The sequence below is a fragment of the Nipponia nippon genome, unplaced genomic scaffold (assembly GCF_047370975.1).
Source record: "Nipponia nippon isolate SJK-2023a ecotype South Korea unplaced genomic scaffold, ASM4737097v1 scaffold_17, whole genome shotgun sequence".
Classification (NCBI taxonomy): Eukaryota; Metazoa; Chordata; class Aves; order Pelecaniformes; family Threskiornithidae; genus Nipponia; species Nipponia nippon.
The window spans coordinates 10,247,960-10,265,146 of record NW_028262333.1 but is presented as its reverse complement, the minus strand read 5'-3'; the positions used below and the strand labels follow the sequence as shown (position 1 = coordinate 10,265,146).

General features: G+C 52.5%; 1 protein-coding gene across 4 annotated transcripts in view; it reads right to left on the bottom strand.

Annotated features, from left to right (window-relative positions):
• JADE2 (jade family PHD finger 2) overlaps window positions 1-17,187 on the bottom strand; it is a 123,110-nt gene that overhangs the window by 68,622 nt on the left and 37,301 nt on the right. For 2 of the 4 annotated variants that reach the window (XM_087754219.1, XM_087754222.1), the window contains exons 4-5: window positions 8,615-8,672; window positions 5,492-5,577 (exon numbers count right to left, since the gene is read on the bottom strand). In XM_087754219.1, coding sequence (XP_087610345.1) covers window positions 5,492-5,577; window positions 8,615-8,672 — 144 coding nt within the window. Of the gene's footprint in view, window positions 1-5,491; window positions 5,578-8,614; window positions 8,673-12,528; window positions 12,659-15,416; window positions 16,003-17,187 lie in introns of those variants that run through there. The other 2 variants (XM_087754221.1, XM_087754220.1) reach the window with 2 other exon arrangements.

Sequence of the window (17,187 nt, the reverse complement as noted above, 5' to 3'; positions counted from 1 at the left end):
GAGGGACGTGGGAGTGCTTTTTGACACCGAGATAACAGGTTTTCTTTAGGTTTTGGTTCAACACTCTTTTTTTCCCCCGACTGCCGTCCTGGCAGCCGTGTCGCATGTACACCACCCCGCCATAACCCCCTTCCTCCATCCACACCGGGACCAGGGAGTCTCCAGCTGCCTCATTTGCAGGGCTCCCTCATTTCCAGCCAGCTCTATTAGCCCTTCACCCTCTCAAGCATAAAATTGTTTGTTGTAGCTCATGAGTCACAAGGATTTTTAGAGAAAGAGAAAACAACGGGAACAATGGGAGCCCTGGGAATAGTTTTTGGTTGTACAAACTGTCTTCGTATCAGCTTGAGCCGGCACCTCTGCGGGTGCAGTCCTCGGCTGCCCAGCCCCGCTCCCCTCCCGCCCCCCAGCCCTATTGCCCTGCTGCTGTATCACATTTTTCCAGCCCTTTCCACAATGAGACAAGCGGCGATATTTGGTAGCAAGGCTCCGAAACACGGCAATGCCTGGTGTGTGTTTGTAAGCAGCGATACTATCTGCCTGTGGGGAACAAAATACTTACTCTCATGTTCATTTGGGAGCCAGCCGACTATCTTTTCATCTAGTCTTGCTTCCTCTCGAAATGCTGAATGTTAAAGATTCAATGAACAACAGAATTTAAAATAGGAACAAGAAGCATTTTTGTCCAGCCCTTCTCAGCATTCAGAAGACAATGGCATTAATCTGTGATCCCCACGATGGCTTGGGAAAAGTGACAAAGCCACTGCAGTCAAACCTTTCAACAGAGACGGATTTTCTCCTCATCCAGCCCAGTAAAAGCATGTCCAGTCTTGCTTGGCCATACTCGTAAAAGCCCTTCTTCAAGCATGGAGAGCCCAGGGACTAAATTCACATTGCACTGGGCCATTATATACCTACTGCAGGGAAAAAAACAAGATCTAATGCACTAAGTATTACTTTATAGAAGGGCAGCAATGAGGATGTTTGTTAAAAGTGTTAAATCCTTGTAAAGAGATATAAAAAGACATCTTTCAAAACACGGAAGTAATATCTAAACAAGGCAAGCAGAAAATAATGTAAATTGTATAAATTTGTGGTTTCCCCTTCGTCTTGAATCCTGCCTGCAGCTGTGGTCCCCTCGCTGCCAGAAGGTCCGGGCTGAAGGAGAAGGGGATGAGGATGTCCGGCGAGATGAGCAGCACCCGCAGAGGAGAGCTGAGACTGCGCAGGGCTCTTCAGCTTAGAAAAGGGACGGCTGGAGGGGTCAGGCAGGTGGCTTGCACAAAAGAGCAGGGGTTTTCCCCCCACACACAATATATTTTGGCAGTGCAACTCATTGCAGGGTAGTGTTTTGGATCCCAAATAGTTCAGGAGCTAATGACTAACACACCGGCTAAGGCAGTGACTAAGGCAGCATCTGAGGGAGTCCCCAGGCCACTGATGGCTGGGAGCTGGCAGATAGAACCGGCGACTATCATTACACACTTGCCTTGTTCTTATATTCTCTCCTTAGACACTGACAACTGTTCCCTGTCAGAAACAGGAGAGAGGGCTTGATGACTGCAGTCTAACCAGTGAGGCTTGCGCTCATATCCCCAGCAGCCCTATAGCCAGGGGCAGGATTGCACTAATGCGCCACTAAAAGAAGCAGAAATCCATACTTCAGGCACATCTTACTCCCCGCTGCAGATTCAGCATCCAAGACAGGGAGGACCTGAGCAAGCATCCCCCTCCCTCCAGCTCCTGGGGCAGGGAGCACAACCAGCATCTCCTCGCAGGGCTCCTTGGCCGGCGGCGCCTGGGGATGGGTACCGGTCACCACGCTCCATTTGAGGCCAGGTTCAGAGACAAACGAGCTCTAATGAGATTAATTAAAATGATCAGATTGGTATACTGCTATCAGTGCAGATGCAAGAAGCTGCTGGCAGCTGCCCAAGTCCATCCTCTGCCTACAGGCAAAGGCAGGGCAGGAGAGCCATGCCCAGGCCCGGGGCACCATCAGCATCGCACCGGGGCTCTGCCTTGAGGTCTCTGCTGGCCAGGCATGGGGCAGGGGAGGACAACTGTCACCTCTGCAAGGGGGGCAGCCGAGACCGAGGCCTGGTGCCTGGGACACGTCAGGAAAGAGCCCGGGCAGAGCCCCATGACAGACACAGATAAATATAATCACCCTCCCTGGCAATGGCCCCCTTCGCGGATGTTTACAAACAGCTCAGTACTTTTCCATGTTAAGAAGCTTGTTTTTCCAGATGCCTTGTATCGGGTGGTTTTTAATGTGTATAGTTAATCCCTTCTCACAGAGTCTTTCATAATAAACATCACCCCTGACCTGGCTAATAACTATGTAACACTAATGCTTTTGATTTTTTTATCTCCTGCTTGGGTTGTTGGGGGGGAATGCAGATCGCAGCTCGCAGAGAAACAGGGACACGACTTTGAGAGGGGCAGGAGAGCTCGGTGGTTCCCCAGGCACACAACCCCCCGCTCCCCCAGCCCGTCCTCCAGCATCGCCGCCCCTCGGGACGTGCCCCAACTCTCTGCACCTGGAGAGCAGCTCAGCTCCTGGTATAGCTACAAGCCGTGTGTAAACCTGGAGTTCGAGTTACTGTTTGAAAAGGCTTGTCCAGCCCCAAAATGTGTGGGGCAGACTGCCCGGGGGGCTTCAACATCTGATAATACACTCGTCATGCTCTCCCTGTTACGCTCCTGTGGTTTCCATCCTAAGTGGGACAGCAAAGAAAAAGGTACTTCACTATTTCATGTGAAGTAGTTTGACAGTGGTGTGGTTTGTGTTTTACACTTCTCGGTACTTGCTCCAGCGGGACACGATGCCCATCCCAGTCTGCGCCTGAAATCCTCCAGGGCTCCTGCAAGAAATCCCCCAGGATGTGCCAAACCCTGCAGTGTTTCACAGATGACGGGCAGTGGATCCCACACATGGACCAGACAGGTTCACTGGTGCTCACAGTAAGAGCAGAAGTTAGGTCGCTCATGGAAAAGTTTGGAAGATGCTGTCGTAGAGGAAATCCATAAACCAGCACTCACCGGAGTGACCTCCAATCCATTACCACACACTGCTACAGGTCTCGGATCTGCCGCGCAGGGCAATCCTATGTCCGGCCCCAGGGACACATTCTCCTGACCCTGGGTTTCACCCGGAGCTGAATTCAAGCAGACCTGGATGCCAGCAGCTGCCAGGGAGATGCAGGGTAAGGGAAGTAAAGCCGAGATCCGGACCGCTCCCATCTGCTCTGGTTCCCACCATGCTTTTGTAAAAGATGGTTTGTGAGCTTGAGCATCCTGGCCCAACTCCAACTTGAGTAATTACACATCGCCTCCCCAAATTCCCCTGGAGTTTCAGTTCAGATATGCCACCGGGGTTCACTTTCTGTCCCAACTGTTGCTAAGCTGGGCACTGTTAAGCTTTTGCTTCACTTTATTTGTTCCAGAGCTACATTTCACTGAGAACCGTCCTCTGGGCATAACAGAGCATGAAGCAAAGGGATGAGCCTGGCCTCCGCAGGCCCCACATCTGACGTCTCCCCGGGTGCCGCAGATTAAGATCTAGTTTTCACTCCAGCTGTTGTACAGCAGCAAAACTTGGATCCAGGTCTGACCATCCTTCATAAAGTGCAGAAGCATTTTCACTTGGGAGTCTTAGACTTATATCCAGTAACTTCATTAGCAGCCAGGTAAACTCCTAGCTGGCTGATAAAGCTAATTCATATTAAAGACAAAAGCGTGTGTGTACCAGTGATGCAGAAAGAGATCACCCAATGAAGGCTCTTTTGGGAAGGATTTTACTGGGCAACAGCAGGGTGGCACGTGTGGCACTGTTGGTGACGCACGAGTCACATCCTCGCACATCTAACCAGGTCTAACGCTGGGCATCTCCGCGGGCCTCCTGAAGGCACCTACACGGCTAGCCCGATGCCTTTACGGACACATCGGGCACAGGGATGGGCAGTCATTTCAGAGCTGGGGTAACAGTGCCCGCGGCAACAGAAGAGGAGATGCCCTAAACGCTTCACGTCTTCAATGGGGGATTCAGCTCACAGAATACACCCCCTCACCCGTTTCGAGAGACACATCTATAATCAAAAAATGACATTACCAGCCCTAATGCGCAACTTTCCGACAGCCTTGTCAGCAGCCAGTGACATCTGCACCCCTGGTTCTTCGCTCTCTGGAGTGCTTCCAATTACCTCAGCTGGTAATAACAGCTTTTCAGCCCCTCTCTTTACCCAAGGCACAAACAATACGGACTTTTTAAGTCTCCATGCACTGCCAACACGTTAGACATATCAATGTAAATCTGTCAGAGTGATAAGAACTAAGTGCAGCTGTAATTCAGGCAGTGACCACAGGAAAACCTCAAAATCTCTACTCAGGCTGATGCAAAGGGAGGATGTTAGAGAGGTTTGTGCTTACCGGGCCACAGCCCCACAAGAGGTGTGATGTGGGGGCTTGGGAAGGAGTTTACTGCCCGTGAGCAGGCATTAGCCATCCACCTGCTTCTAAACTTAGCTCTCTTTGACTCCAGACCCTGGTCCAGAGGAAAGAGAATGTGAGAACAATGTCCCTCTGGCTTTGCTCATGTTGCTCTTGAAACGAAGATGACCACCGCTAAACACTGCAGTTGCTACAACAGCAGCTCATGCCTGGTATAGTTTCCATGTCTAGTGGAAATGTATCCGAGGCACGTGAGGGAAAAGAAGGCACAGCGTTGGCCCCTCCAGCACGGTCCTCGGGAAACACAGCTCCTCCTGACCCGGTCCCAGACCCTGCACCGCAGAGCTGGCAGGGGCAACCTGGGCAATGCCCTCTGGGGTGGGCAGCGCTGCCCACACCAGCTAGGAAGGAGGGAAAACCCTGCAACAAGGTCAGACACCAATGGCCTCAGCTTAATGCCCTTGAGCCCCGTGACAGGAGGAAACCAACACAACATGACCTTCAACTCAGCTGTGCCGTCTCTCATTTCATGGCTCTCTGTACCTCCCACTTAATTCACGGGGAGGAGCCTCCACACCACCGAGCCACCTTCCCCTGGCATCAGTGCTATGACCTGTGCCATTAATGAAAGGGCATCCAGGCAGGCACCCAAAGCGGGGAACTTCAGCATGCAGCCACCTCGATACTGCAGGACCTCCCAACCCCACCACACTCCACCTCCCCCCACTTGCATCACCAGGGATGGAGTGGGCACAAGGACCCCAACAGAGAGAGCACAGGGACCCACCACCCTTCATCAGAGATGCCTGCTGGGTACCTCTGCCTGCTCCCTCCCAGCAGAGCTGAGCGCAAGGCTGAGGCTGGTACCGCTGGTGAGAGCGGTGGCTCTGCAGCGGGGGCTCTGGCTTCTTGGAGGATGCCCTATCCTGGCACTCACCACCCACAGCGAGCCATGGGCACGCTGGTTGCCACCACATCTGGGCAAGCACGGCCCCGGGGAAAAAACTCTCCTTTTGAAAAAGCCTAAAAGCCCACATACCTCAGAGGGCTTCTTCTCCTTCTGCCGTGACCAGGTGGATTTGGTATTCGGAATTTTGGAGCATCTGGAGGCGGACGTGGTGTGACCTGCAACGAGGCAACAGAGACAGGTTACCTGGAAAAGAGACAAAGTTTTTTCTGTATCTGTGTCACTAGCCCCCCCTGCCCACTACTACAGCCCCAACCAACACTTTGACTCAAGGCTAAGAGGCAACAATACCTTGATATGGCATTATTTTTGTGCACATCCCAGGATACTTCACCAAAATAGAGTAACATCACTTTCCTGCCACTATAGATGATAAAACAGAGGCCTCTGAAATTTAGAAACACTGTTTTCAAATGCAGACATCAGAAATGAGAAACCCAAAGTCATGAGCAAGAACGGCTGCTAAGAGGGAATGAGCCAGGGCTCATTCCTGGAATCAGGAATCTATTGAGATCAGGAATTAAGGAGATAATACTAAAATTTTTCTAACAAGGATGCTTAAAGACAAGCATCTGAACTGCTCAAGGACTTCAGACCCCATGGTCAAAAATAGTGACCAAATTGTGTGAAACTCCTCTGCCTGTGCCAGGACTAAGAATTTCCACGCCTGTGTGCAGTTCAGCATCTACTGAGAACCACGCAACAGGACACACCGAGCAAATGCACTTCCCACTTCTCAGTAGTAAGAGAATATCTGCTTTGGCATTTGGGATTACTTTACTCCAGGAATATTATGAATGGACTCTCATCATCCTGACTGGAGCAGTTATCATCACCACCGCTACCACCTCCACAAGGCAAAGGCAGCTAAAGCCTGAAATGTGCTGGGACCGTTATGTTATTAATCTCTATTTCCAACCCATAGATGTTACTATCACTTAAAAAAAAAAAAAAAGCTGTATATATCTGGTAATAATAAACAATAAACTAATTACTGGAATCTTTTTATGATGACGACAATGGTCGGGCCTTCTGTACAGCAGGATCCCTTCAGATTCCACTATATAAAAATGTTTTGGTGGGGGTGCAACAAATTAACTATCGATAAACCTATTTATGCTGATTTTATCCTGGGCCGCTGATTTTATCCTTGGATGGCTGAACAGGAGGAAACAACACTGGGCACATAAGCAAATGCCAAGCACGACGGATCCGTGCATGCGAGGACTTCAGGAGGGGCTCTGGGCTGGGAGCTGAGCTGGCACAAGGGATCAGGGCTGTCCCCAGTGCGGTACCAGCGTGGTGGGAAATGTCCCTCCCTCCACCAGCACAGGCAATTTAGTCCCTCATGAGCCCAGATAAATCTCACATGCCTGTTTTTGCTCGCAGGGGAAGGGACACTAGTTTACCTTGCACTCTGTACTCAATAAACCCACTTTCTTGTACTTCATAAAATGAAGACCAGATCTGATGGCATCAGTCGTTCCCAAAGGACAGCTGTTTTTCTGACTGCAGCGTCAGGCTGGATGTCATTAAAGTGGGCTCCACATAAATGCATTTTTTTTATCATTTCAGTAGGTAACAGGACTGCATAGGCAAAGCCCACAGTAGAAGTCCCTACGCTGCAGCCGCTGGGAAATGCCGCTTTACCCGGTGCATTGCCCAAAGCATTGCAGCAGCAGATCCACAGTTTATACTGAGAGATCGAGTCACTAATTTCCACCTTGCCCCCTCTTCTCAAGCTACAATGTGGTGCTACAACTATGTAGGCTTAGATAACACGCCACTACCATCCTTTCCTGGCGGAGGCATAAAATGAAGGTCATCACTTTGTTTACAATTATAATGCAGGAGAGCATTTGTCAACAGCTTAGATATCACCTGCAGCATAAATACCCAAGCCCACTAGAGATAAGGCCATGTCGTTTAATACTGTGATTAAAGATGCCTTACCCCCGAAAGGCAGAGAAGCCAGCTAGCATGGCTCGGCTTGGTAAGCCTTTGAACATCTGGGGATTAGGAGACGGGAAGTTTGGAGCACGGCTTCCAAAACAAACCCCTTTCTGCGACAGAGATGTTTTATTTTATGAGAAGTGAGTGGTGCTGACAGAGCCTGAAACACTTTCCATAGGCACAGCTCAGCCCCCAGAGCCTCCCAGGGCTCCGGCAGGACAGGGGTCCCCTCCGGCAGCCAAACAGCAGGTTCCCGTCGGCTGTAGCGGTGCAAACTCTGGTCACGCTGACAATTTTTTTGGCTAAAGCTGTGGGAACAGCAGCCAAACCCAGCAACATCAGCCTTGCCATAACCCCCTGTAATCTCCCCATCATCCTGTTAGGAAAAGGCCCAGAAGTTTAGTGTCTTTAGCGAAGTCCCTTTCGTTCTCGGATATCCAGCAGCCAGATCCTGTAAAGTGTGGAGAGCAAATTCCCAACACGGCCCAGATGAAATTACTGTGATATTCGTAAGAAATCAAGAGCAACTAGTAGGAAACTCCGGAGCCCAGACAAGGGATTAGACTAGTGCCTTGAGGGTACTGAACACTAAGGCACTGCGGTATGTCTGCAGTGGGTGAAACCCTGGAATAAGTGGGAGAGGAAAGCGCTCTATTTATAGCCAAAATTCAGCACATTTGCACATGTTTATTGTTGAGCACATGCTTCTGTGCTTTCCTGAATGAGGATGAAGTGAGGTAGATGTTGAAAAGCAAGCGTGGGCTTGCAAGCTTTGCTGGCTCAAGCCTTATCCCTTTTCCCACATCACTCTTCAGCTTGCAAGAGGGGAACAAGGAGGCTCTGGTTTTACCCTGACTCCAGTAAAAACTTCCCTTTCCCCCAGTACAACTCAGTCAAGAGCTAACCGGTCTCAGGCTGCAGCTCACAGGAAAGGGCAACTTGTCTACAAAGGCTGTTTGCTTCATCAGCAGACATGCAATCAGCAGCTCACCCTGGTCCAGACTCCTCGCATGAGGGAGACACTCTCATCAGTTAAGAGGAGTCATAGCCAGGGCATTTAAATTGATATCAGCTTGTTGCTGCATTTCTGACAAACCCAGCCCAGCGCACAATACATTGTGCAGAGACTTCCCAGTAAATGCAGTTTCATCCACTCTTTGCAAAGTAATTATTCAAGTGTTTTCCCTGCTGGAGGTGAATCGCTTAGTTATCTCATTCAAAGCCTTGAATTAAAGGTCTTACTGTCAGTGGTGTCTGAGTTATCACTGCTGATCGAGTACTTGCGTCGTTTTTCTTCCATCTGTAACAAAAGAAATTGAACATTACACTTAATGCCCAGGAAACTCATCTGAGCACCAAATCACTGTTATCTCTGAATATCTGCGCACCGGTTATCCCAGCACCAGCCAGTACTTACCCTCATGACAGACAACTACCCAGGGGCTTAAAAAAGGAAGAAAACAATCCTCACAGTGTTTTTTTTAAACTTTAAGGGTGCCAGTGTCTCTCTACCAGCTTTCCCCGCTCCTAGGAGATGCAGCAAGTACACTTTGATCACTCAGCTTTGCATAGCCATTTGCCCATGGAGGATTCACAACCAAATGTCCCTCCCTCTGCAAGAGCATCACCACTGGAGGATGCCCCACCACGGATCGTGGTGCTGTTGGACGGGACAAAAGCCATCCCATGAACTACCCGTCTGCGCTGCAAATTTGAGAAGTGCACAGATAGAAGAATGGAAACTATGTGCACTCTCAGTATGTCTGCAGGGGGAAGTCCGAGCATCACGGAGCTGAAGAGGACCCCTGTGTACAATGAGACCGGGGTTTTACCCTCTGACTCATCTTCCCACTCAGGCGGTATCTACTTCTTTTAAGACTTCTGGTGTATCTGTCACACAGCTAGCGCGCGCGCTAGCCAAGCCTGAAGCACGCTTCCCATCACCCAGAGCTGCTCTGCCTGCTCCGGCACAGCCACACAGCCCCCTGCCAGCACCACCGGCACCGCAGCTCCCGGCAGGTGAGCAAGCGGCTTCTGCACAGCTGCTGTGACTTCTCCATCCTCTCAGAGACAAAACCATGGCAGCGGGTACCACCGCATTGATTAGGAGGACAGGACACCCTTTTCAAGCTCGGCTCCTGATTCGATTTGTGACTTTGAACAAGTCACAGAACTGCTTGAAATCAGCATGTTCTCCTGAACTCAGTCCTCAGGAACCGAGCACTTGGAGCTGAAAGTCAAGTACCTGTACCAGTAGGTGCTGGAAAAGGAAAGGAAAAAGACAGGAAAAAGACAGGAAAAAGACAGGAAAAAGACAGGAAAAAGACAGGAAAAAGACAGGAAAAAGACAGGAAAAAGACAGGAAAAAGACAGGAAAAAGACAGGAAAAAGAGATTTGAACTTTTGAAGACCCCAGTGTACCAATGTGGCTGGTAGCTGATCAATGTGGCCCCCAATACAGGGCTTGGGGAGCTCTGGATGAAAAGGGCTACCCATATGGACCAGATAACTATCCAACAGGCTGTGAGCTAAAATACACCGCAGAAAACAATTTTAACCTAGTGGAAATCTTCCTAGTACTTTCTGAGATATTTTGTAAGAATCCAAGGTTGTTAACATGGCATACACACTACTGCTTCCGCAAACGATAAGTGGGAATGATAATAAAACACTGGTTTTGTATGGTTCAGTCGCAGCACGTACTAGCAGCACACAGACTGGATAGCAGGCTAGAGCATGCCATTTCCCCCCGAACAACATGAAAAGTTCCACATAAGCATATAAAACCCTTGCAATGCTTGTATTTTACAATTTCTGCGCTATGTTTTATCACACCATTATAAGGGATAATACTACAAAGTACCATAAACATTTTAACTATCAGTGTAGTGGTGAGACATTGCCCTGTCAAAACATGATTAAAAATGTTCCTCGAGAATATGGCAATATCAATACTTTCCCCCAGTGATTCAAGGGGAAACAGATGTTATTAAACCAGTGCTGTTCCAAGTAGCCATTAGATTTTGCTTGGGAAAAATGATATTGAAGGCAGCTCTAACTGCAGTTTACTTACTTTTAGTGGAAATCCTGCCTGAACCTTTTACACTGGTTCCTACTGGTCTGAAGCAGCAAGTAGGCGTTTGGAGCACAAAGCTGGAGCTTTTATTGATTCTGGAGTTCCTAGTCACAGAGATTAAATAAGCCAAAGTCTTTGGGGAAAAGAAACACCTGAGCTGAAGCAAAGGAATGCTACTTATAGCCAGGGAGATTTCCAGTGTTTCCCATCTTTGCCTTTACAGCAAGACAGTGTCATTGACATCGCTCTCCTTCCAAGGGAGGGGAAAAGGTGTATGATTAATGACACAGGTGTCAGGATGCTGGGACTGGTTTTGGCTCTGATAAATATGGGAGAAGATGCACTGATCATCCCTTTAACTGAAGTTGGTCCCTGCATCCCGCTCCTGTCCAAGCCTACCTACACAATGCACTTTCACACGCTTACTATATAACAGTATGAATTTATATTCATATACAGAAGTGGTTCACATTGCAGGTGAAACAGCGGCTCAGCTTCAGTAACTCACTTTGCCACTGTTTGGCAGGATCCAAGACAGCATCCCCTGAACCAAACTGCATCTCAATTGCTCTGAATGAAATTCTGGCTTGAGCAAAGTATGGACATCTCTGAACCCAGCAGCACCGAAAGGCAACCACTGCCTGGGCAGAGGACGGCACACAACAGCCCACAAGGGACCGTGTGCCTGAAGGAAGGAAGATCTGGGGCCAAAACCACAGGGTTCAACCAGACCTTTTCAGAAAATGGTTAACTTCCAGGCAGTGCTAAGAGGATGCTGTTTTCTGAGGGACTCATCTTCCAGAGCAGCCAAACAGTAGTAAACCGCATGGTACTTAACAGAGGAATTTACTGTAGAAGAAGGGTAATTGGGCCATTTGCCCATCTGGAGCACAGAGTTATAAAGTCTGGTGGTTGGTGGTAGCTGGGCCCGACACCCCTCGGCACCCAGCGAGGGGGACCCATCGCCCACAGCTCCGGCCCTGACAAGCTCTCAGGAGCAAATTCACTTGGTGTACTACTGAGCAATTTAAAGTCTCCACAAAATACGGTCTTTGTTCCAAAATTAATCCTTTGCTTACATTAGAAGCTAATTTCACCTTTAACTGACCCATTCCCCGCATGGCATCATTATTAAAGTCATAAACAAATACCAAAAAAATTTGTAATACTTTGAAAAGGTCACCGTTAGGTCAAACTTGGCCCAAAATCTAGTTTTTACAGAGCCAGAAACCAAGAGAAAGGTTTCTATGTATGCTTGCTTAAAAAATTAAAACAGAAACAGATGTGGGTTTCTTTTATAAACAAATGAACATCCCCCTGAAGTGTCTGCAACTCAGATCCACAGGCATAGCCGGGCCTTAATGCCTGGAAACCCGAAAACGGGGACTGCTTGCAAACTAACACATGTTCAGCATTGCCTTTGTTCAAGCAGAGAAAGGCAGATAAATGCTAAACCAAGGAAGATGATGGCCCTCCATCAGCCTAAACAAATGTAAATCACTAGGGCTTTTGGACAAATTAGCCACAGGATTGGTGGTAAAATTGAGATGATGGCCTCAGGCTGCCTGGTCCTGCCTCACAGCAGGGAAGGGCTGAAGAAGAGCTTTTGGAGATGCAATTTTGCCCAGCCCATGCAACCTGGGAGAAGCGAAGGCAGCAGTACTCCCCAGCACACCCGGAGATGCATGTGCCCAGACCCTGAGCCCCTGTCCCACCTGGGCACTCCCCCCTGCCTGCAGGCTCCCATCCACACTAAACCAAAAAGCCTCATCCAGCCTTCAGCCAGCAAACGGCTGCTTCCCACGAACTCCTTGCCCTCCGCAAACCCCTCCAGGATCCTTGAGCGCTGGGGAATGGGCTGATGTTCCCCAGCTCCCTCCAAACATCAAGTCCACGTGGGATTTGGAGCTCCTGGTGGCATCGCAGCACCATGTGCAGGGGCCGTTTGCAAGAAGGAACCATTCTGGATGGCAGCAAGCAAACTAGAGAAATTCATACATGCCTGTGCAGGCAGGGAACAGGCACAGAAACCTGCAGAAGTTGCAGTAAAAAAAAAAAAAAAAAAGTATTTGGTCATCACCTCTTCCCAGCGCCCATCCACACGTTAAGGGATGCACCGCGCTCGGTCCCCCTGCGCCGTCACCTCTGACGCTGTGACAGTTGAGCAACACCGGCTGAATTCTGTGCTCTGTTTGTGAGCTGCAATGAGACTGCAGAAAAACCACTTCCCTGTTTATTCTTCCAGCACAGAAATAGGAACACAAACAGAAAATAGTGCCCCCAGCGGCATGCACACCGCTCCGGCCCCCCGGCCCCCCGCTCCCATGGACCCCCCGTCCCATGGACCCCCCGTCCCCCCGCCTGTGCCCGGCGGCGGCGGGGAGCCGAGGGGCAGCTCATCAATGCTTCTCCTCTGCGTTAACTATTTCTTGGCTCTCTCTAGGAATAGCAGCAGGTTGTTAGAAAGTATAAGAAGGGTGGAGGGCTGGAAGGTCCTAGCCTTTATACCGCAGGAGGGTTGTCCTCGTCGGATTGCCTTTTCTCATTAACAATTTTGGAGCCAAACGCTGCTGTAGGAGGCTCTGAGAGAGGAGCAGCAGCAGCAGCATCCCCCGCCGCAGGCACAGCCCCCATTTCACAATAACAGAAGAACAAACTTTTTGACCGAAGGATGCGCATCGGCTGTGCCAACAGACCGTCAGCAAATCTTGGTGCACAGCCCTTACATCTCAGGGGAAGCCACGCTGCTCTTTCCTTAACCTCCCTGGTAACCCTGCAAAGTGCAAATCCAGAAAGCCACGACCCTGGTACCCAGGAACACTGATTTTCGGGGCAGCAGGAGCCTGCCCCTGCACCGGGGCTCGCCTGCCCCTCCGCCCCCTCCACAGCCTGCTGCCAGCTCCAACATCTTCAGCAAAATCTCAGCTGCCCAGGTGAGGAGAGAGCCATTCCTCCTCTCCTCCACAGCAGCTCTGCTTGCTGTCTTGGTTCCCCTGGGGCAAAATTTAATCTCATTTAAATTTAAAACAAAACAAGCCCTCGTTTACTTCCTGTGCTTTGCCTTTTTCCACATCTACAAGGGGAATTTTTTTCTTAGCTACTCACATTTATAACTTTACTTGCCTCTTCTGACTTGTTACCCTCTAATTATCCATTTTTTCTTCAGCAAGCCCAGACAGAGCACAGGTAATCGGAAAGGTTACTGCGGGCACCCGGGGCCACCCCTGCCTTCGGAGGGAGCAGGCAGGGGACACCGGGCAGGGACACCGGGCAGGGACACCGAGCAAGGGCAGGGACACCGGGCACGGCTCCTCGCTGGCTGCCCCATCCCGCAGGTCTCTGAGCATCCGCAACTCAGAGGAAAATCAACAGGAGCTCTGGGCACTCCGATCTTTCTACCAAATACCCAGAGACAGGCAAAGACCAGACCTTATTTACAATACCTTAGTTTGAGGACCACCAACTTTCAGAACTTGGTGTCAAACACTATCAGCAGCCACCAATACTTTAAATGAATTGCATCTCCCTGCCTACACACCTAATGTATACCCTCCCATCTTTTGCTCCCAGCCTTCATTTTTGGACATCAGCCTCAATTTTCCTAGGAAAAACAAATTTAACCTTTGATTTAACCTTTCTGCAAGCTATTTTTACTTCCATCTCAAGCTTATTTTAACCTCAGTAGCTAATAAATGCTTAAAGGTCAAACACCATTCCTAAGAGCTGGGCTCCTCACCCCTGGGAGAAAGGCTGAGATCATTGATTTTTTTCCCAAGCAAAATCCCCTCTTAGAAATGTCCCAGCGGTAGGAGGGTCTAGGCTCAAACCCGTACGTGAACAATTTTCACTGTAGGTGCTGAGAGAAGGAGCCGGGAATTTTCCCTGTGAAAGCCATCCTTCCCTTCCCACTCCAAAAGCGCTCAGGATGCACAGGTATGGAGAGAGGGATTCCCCCCCCCCCCCCCCGTTGCACCCGAGCTTGACGCCTCAGCAGCCCCCCAGCCTCTGCAGCGCTTCCCAACTTCCAGGTCGCTGCCTGCGTCCCCAGGAGCGGAGCGGGCGGGGGGCGGCGGGGTCAGGTACGGCGCTCCCCGCCCCGCTGCAAGCCCCGCATCCTGAAGGCGGAGCGGCTGCCCCGCTCGGCAGGCGGGGAAGGGGCCGGAGCGGCGGGGGGCGGCCGGCTTCCCCCGGAGGGACGCGGCAGGGAGCCCGGGGAAGGGGCAGGTGGCCGGCTCGGCCCGGGGGGGGAGGGGGGGAGTCGGAGCCGCCCCGCGGGACCCCCGGCGGGCCCACGGGGGATGTTTTCGGGCCCGGGGAGGGGGGGCCCGCGGCGGCCGCCTCCCGGGCCCGGCAGCCCGGGGACCCAGCGGCGCGGCGCGGCGGGGGAAGGCGGCGGGGAAAGCCCCGAGGCGCGGCGGCCGGGAGCGGTGTGGAGGGAGGGAAGGAGGGAGAGAGGGCAGGCGGGAGCCGGCAGCCGCCACGCCCCCGGGCACCGCCATCCCGGCCCCGCGCAACGCTCCGCGCCCGCGCAGCGCCCGCCGCTCCCCGGCCCCGCAGCCGGCCCCGCGGCAGCGCTGCCCGGCCCCGGAGCCCCCCCCCGCCCCGCTGCCGCGCAGCGCCCCGAGCAGCCGCGGTGCCGCCCCCTCCCCCGGCGGGCAGGGCGCGGGGCAGCCTCTGCCGCAGTCATTAATTTGGAAAATAAAAAGGCGAAGCTGCGAGCCGACCCTTTAAAAGTTCTTGTTTACATTCCCGCTGCCTCCCTCGTACACTTTAAAACAAGAGTGACCAACATGCGCAATCCACCCCTGGAAATGCTGCACATCCCCCGCCTCGCAGCCGCGGGGAGGGAGAAAAAAAATAAATAATAAAAAAAAATAAATACATACAAGCAAAGCAGGGGGAGCTGCAAAAATAACCATCCGCTGCAAAATAAGCCCGTTCCCGACGCCAGCCCCGCCGAGCCTTTACCTTTGCCAGGAGAGTGTCCTCCAAGAGTTGAGGCTGTCTCTCGGGTTACGGGCGGGGAGGAGGCGGGGGCGGGGGATGCTCCCGCAGTCCCCGGCCGGGAGAGCCCCCTCGCCGCCTCAATCCGGTGTCATTGCCGGGGCCGCGCCGGCCGGGCCCTCCTCAGGAGCGGCCGCCCGGTAACTCCATGGATGCGGCCCCGCTCCCAGCCGAGATGGCCGCTCCGCGGCGGCCGGGCGAGCCCTGCCCGCCTGTTTCTCTTTCTTTTTTACCCCGCACTTCCTCAGGCTCTCCGCGCCCCGCCGCCCGCCCCGCCGCCGCTCGGGCTCCGGCAGGGAGGCGGGGAAGCGACTTTCGGAGCGGGGACGGATAATGGTGGCGGCGCTTCCACACACACACACACACACACACACACACCCCCTCCTCCTCCTCCTCCTCGGCCGCCCCAAATCTTCAATTTCTTCCCCTCCTGCGCCGTCTTCCTCCCCGAGGCGCCGCGGCAGGGCCAGGTGCGGCCAGCGCGGGTCCCATCCCGGGCCGCGCCGCCGCCCGCCCCGCTCCTCACCCCCCCGCCGGCCGCCGGGGCCCCATGGCGCTGCCCGGAGCCCCAGCGCCGCTCGCCCGCCGCCCGCTCGCCCCGCAGGCGTCCCGCCGGCCCCGCACACCCCCGCGCACACCCCCGCGCTCTCCCTCCTCTCCCCCCTCCCCGCTCCGCGCCCCCTCTCCGCGCTGTGCACAGGCGTACACGGGGCCGCTGCTGCAACCTTAAAAAAAAAATAAGCTTATACTTAAAAAAAAAAAAAACCTTTTGGCGCCATATTAATGACGTACTTAAAATTTGCCATTTCTCCTGCGTCAAAAAGACGGTTGTTGCCCATCGCGGAGCGGGCGGGGGCCGCGGCGCGGAGCCGCCCCCCCACACACACCCCGCGCAGCAAACTTCCGCGGGCGCGGGGCGTGGGAATCGGCGGTGGGGGCCGCGGTGCCTCCGCGCTGCTCCGCGGGCAGGGCCGCCGCACGCGGCCGCTCGGGAGGCGCGCAGCGCCCGCGGAAGGGCGAGCAGCGGCGGGGCTGGAGAGGCGGCTGCAGCAGCAAAGCCCCGGGGGTGCGGGTGTCGTGTCCCCCCCCAAACTTCGCAGAGTTTCCGCGGAGAGGAGCGGAGCGGCTCCCCCGCGGGGTGACCCCGCCGTGTGCTCCCCAAATGGACGCTGTGGGCTCTGCGTGGCTCGGGGCTGCCTATTGCCAGCTGTTTGCCCAGGCTTAAAAACGGCAACAGCGCAGCTGTCGAGATAAAAACACTTTCTTAAATTAAAATAATAATTGGATGGAGCGGTCTGTGCTATGTACATCTTTCCAAACTCTTGGAGGCCCTACGGTAAAACGAATTGCAGAAGTTGTTCTGCACTGTTTTAAACCATCGCTGCAGAAGATTAAAATTCAGGTTAAAGATGGTCTTTCAATCACAATCTGCCATCGTCTCTTAAATTCATTAAGCTGGTCAGCTCTAAAACTGTGAGTTACTGCTTGTTAAAAACCATTGGGACCACAGCTAGAGTCACCACAATTAAGGGAGTCAGATGCTCCCCACTGTCCTTCCCTGTTCCGGCTCCTTACAATTTGCCAAACTTGAATGAATTAGGCTGCAACTTTCTGCCTTGGCAACCTGTGCTAGACGCTTTCCAAATGCTCCAAGTCCTTTGGCTCTTCCAAGGATGAAAGCAGAGGAGGACAGGAGCATTGCTTTGGTTATTCTTGGGCTTGTTGAGGTCTTTCG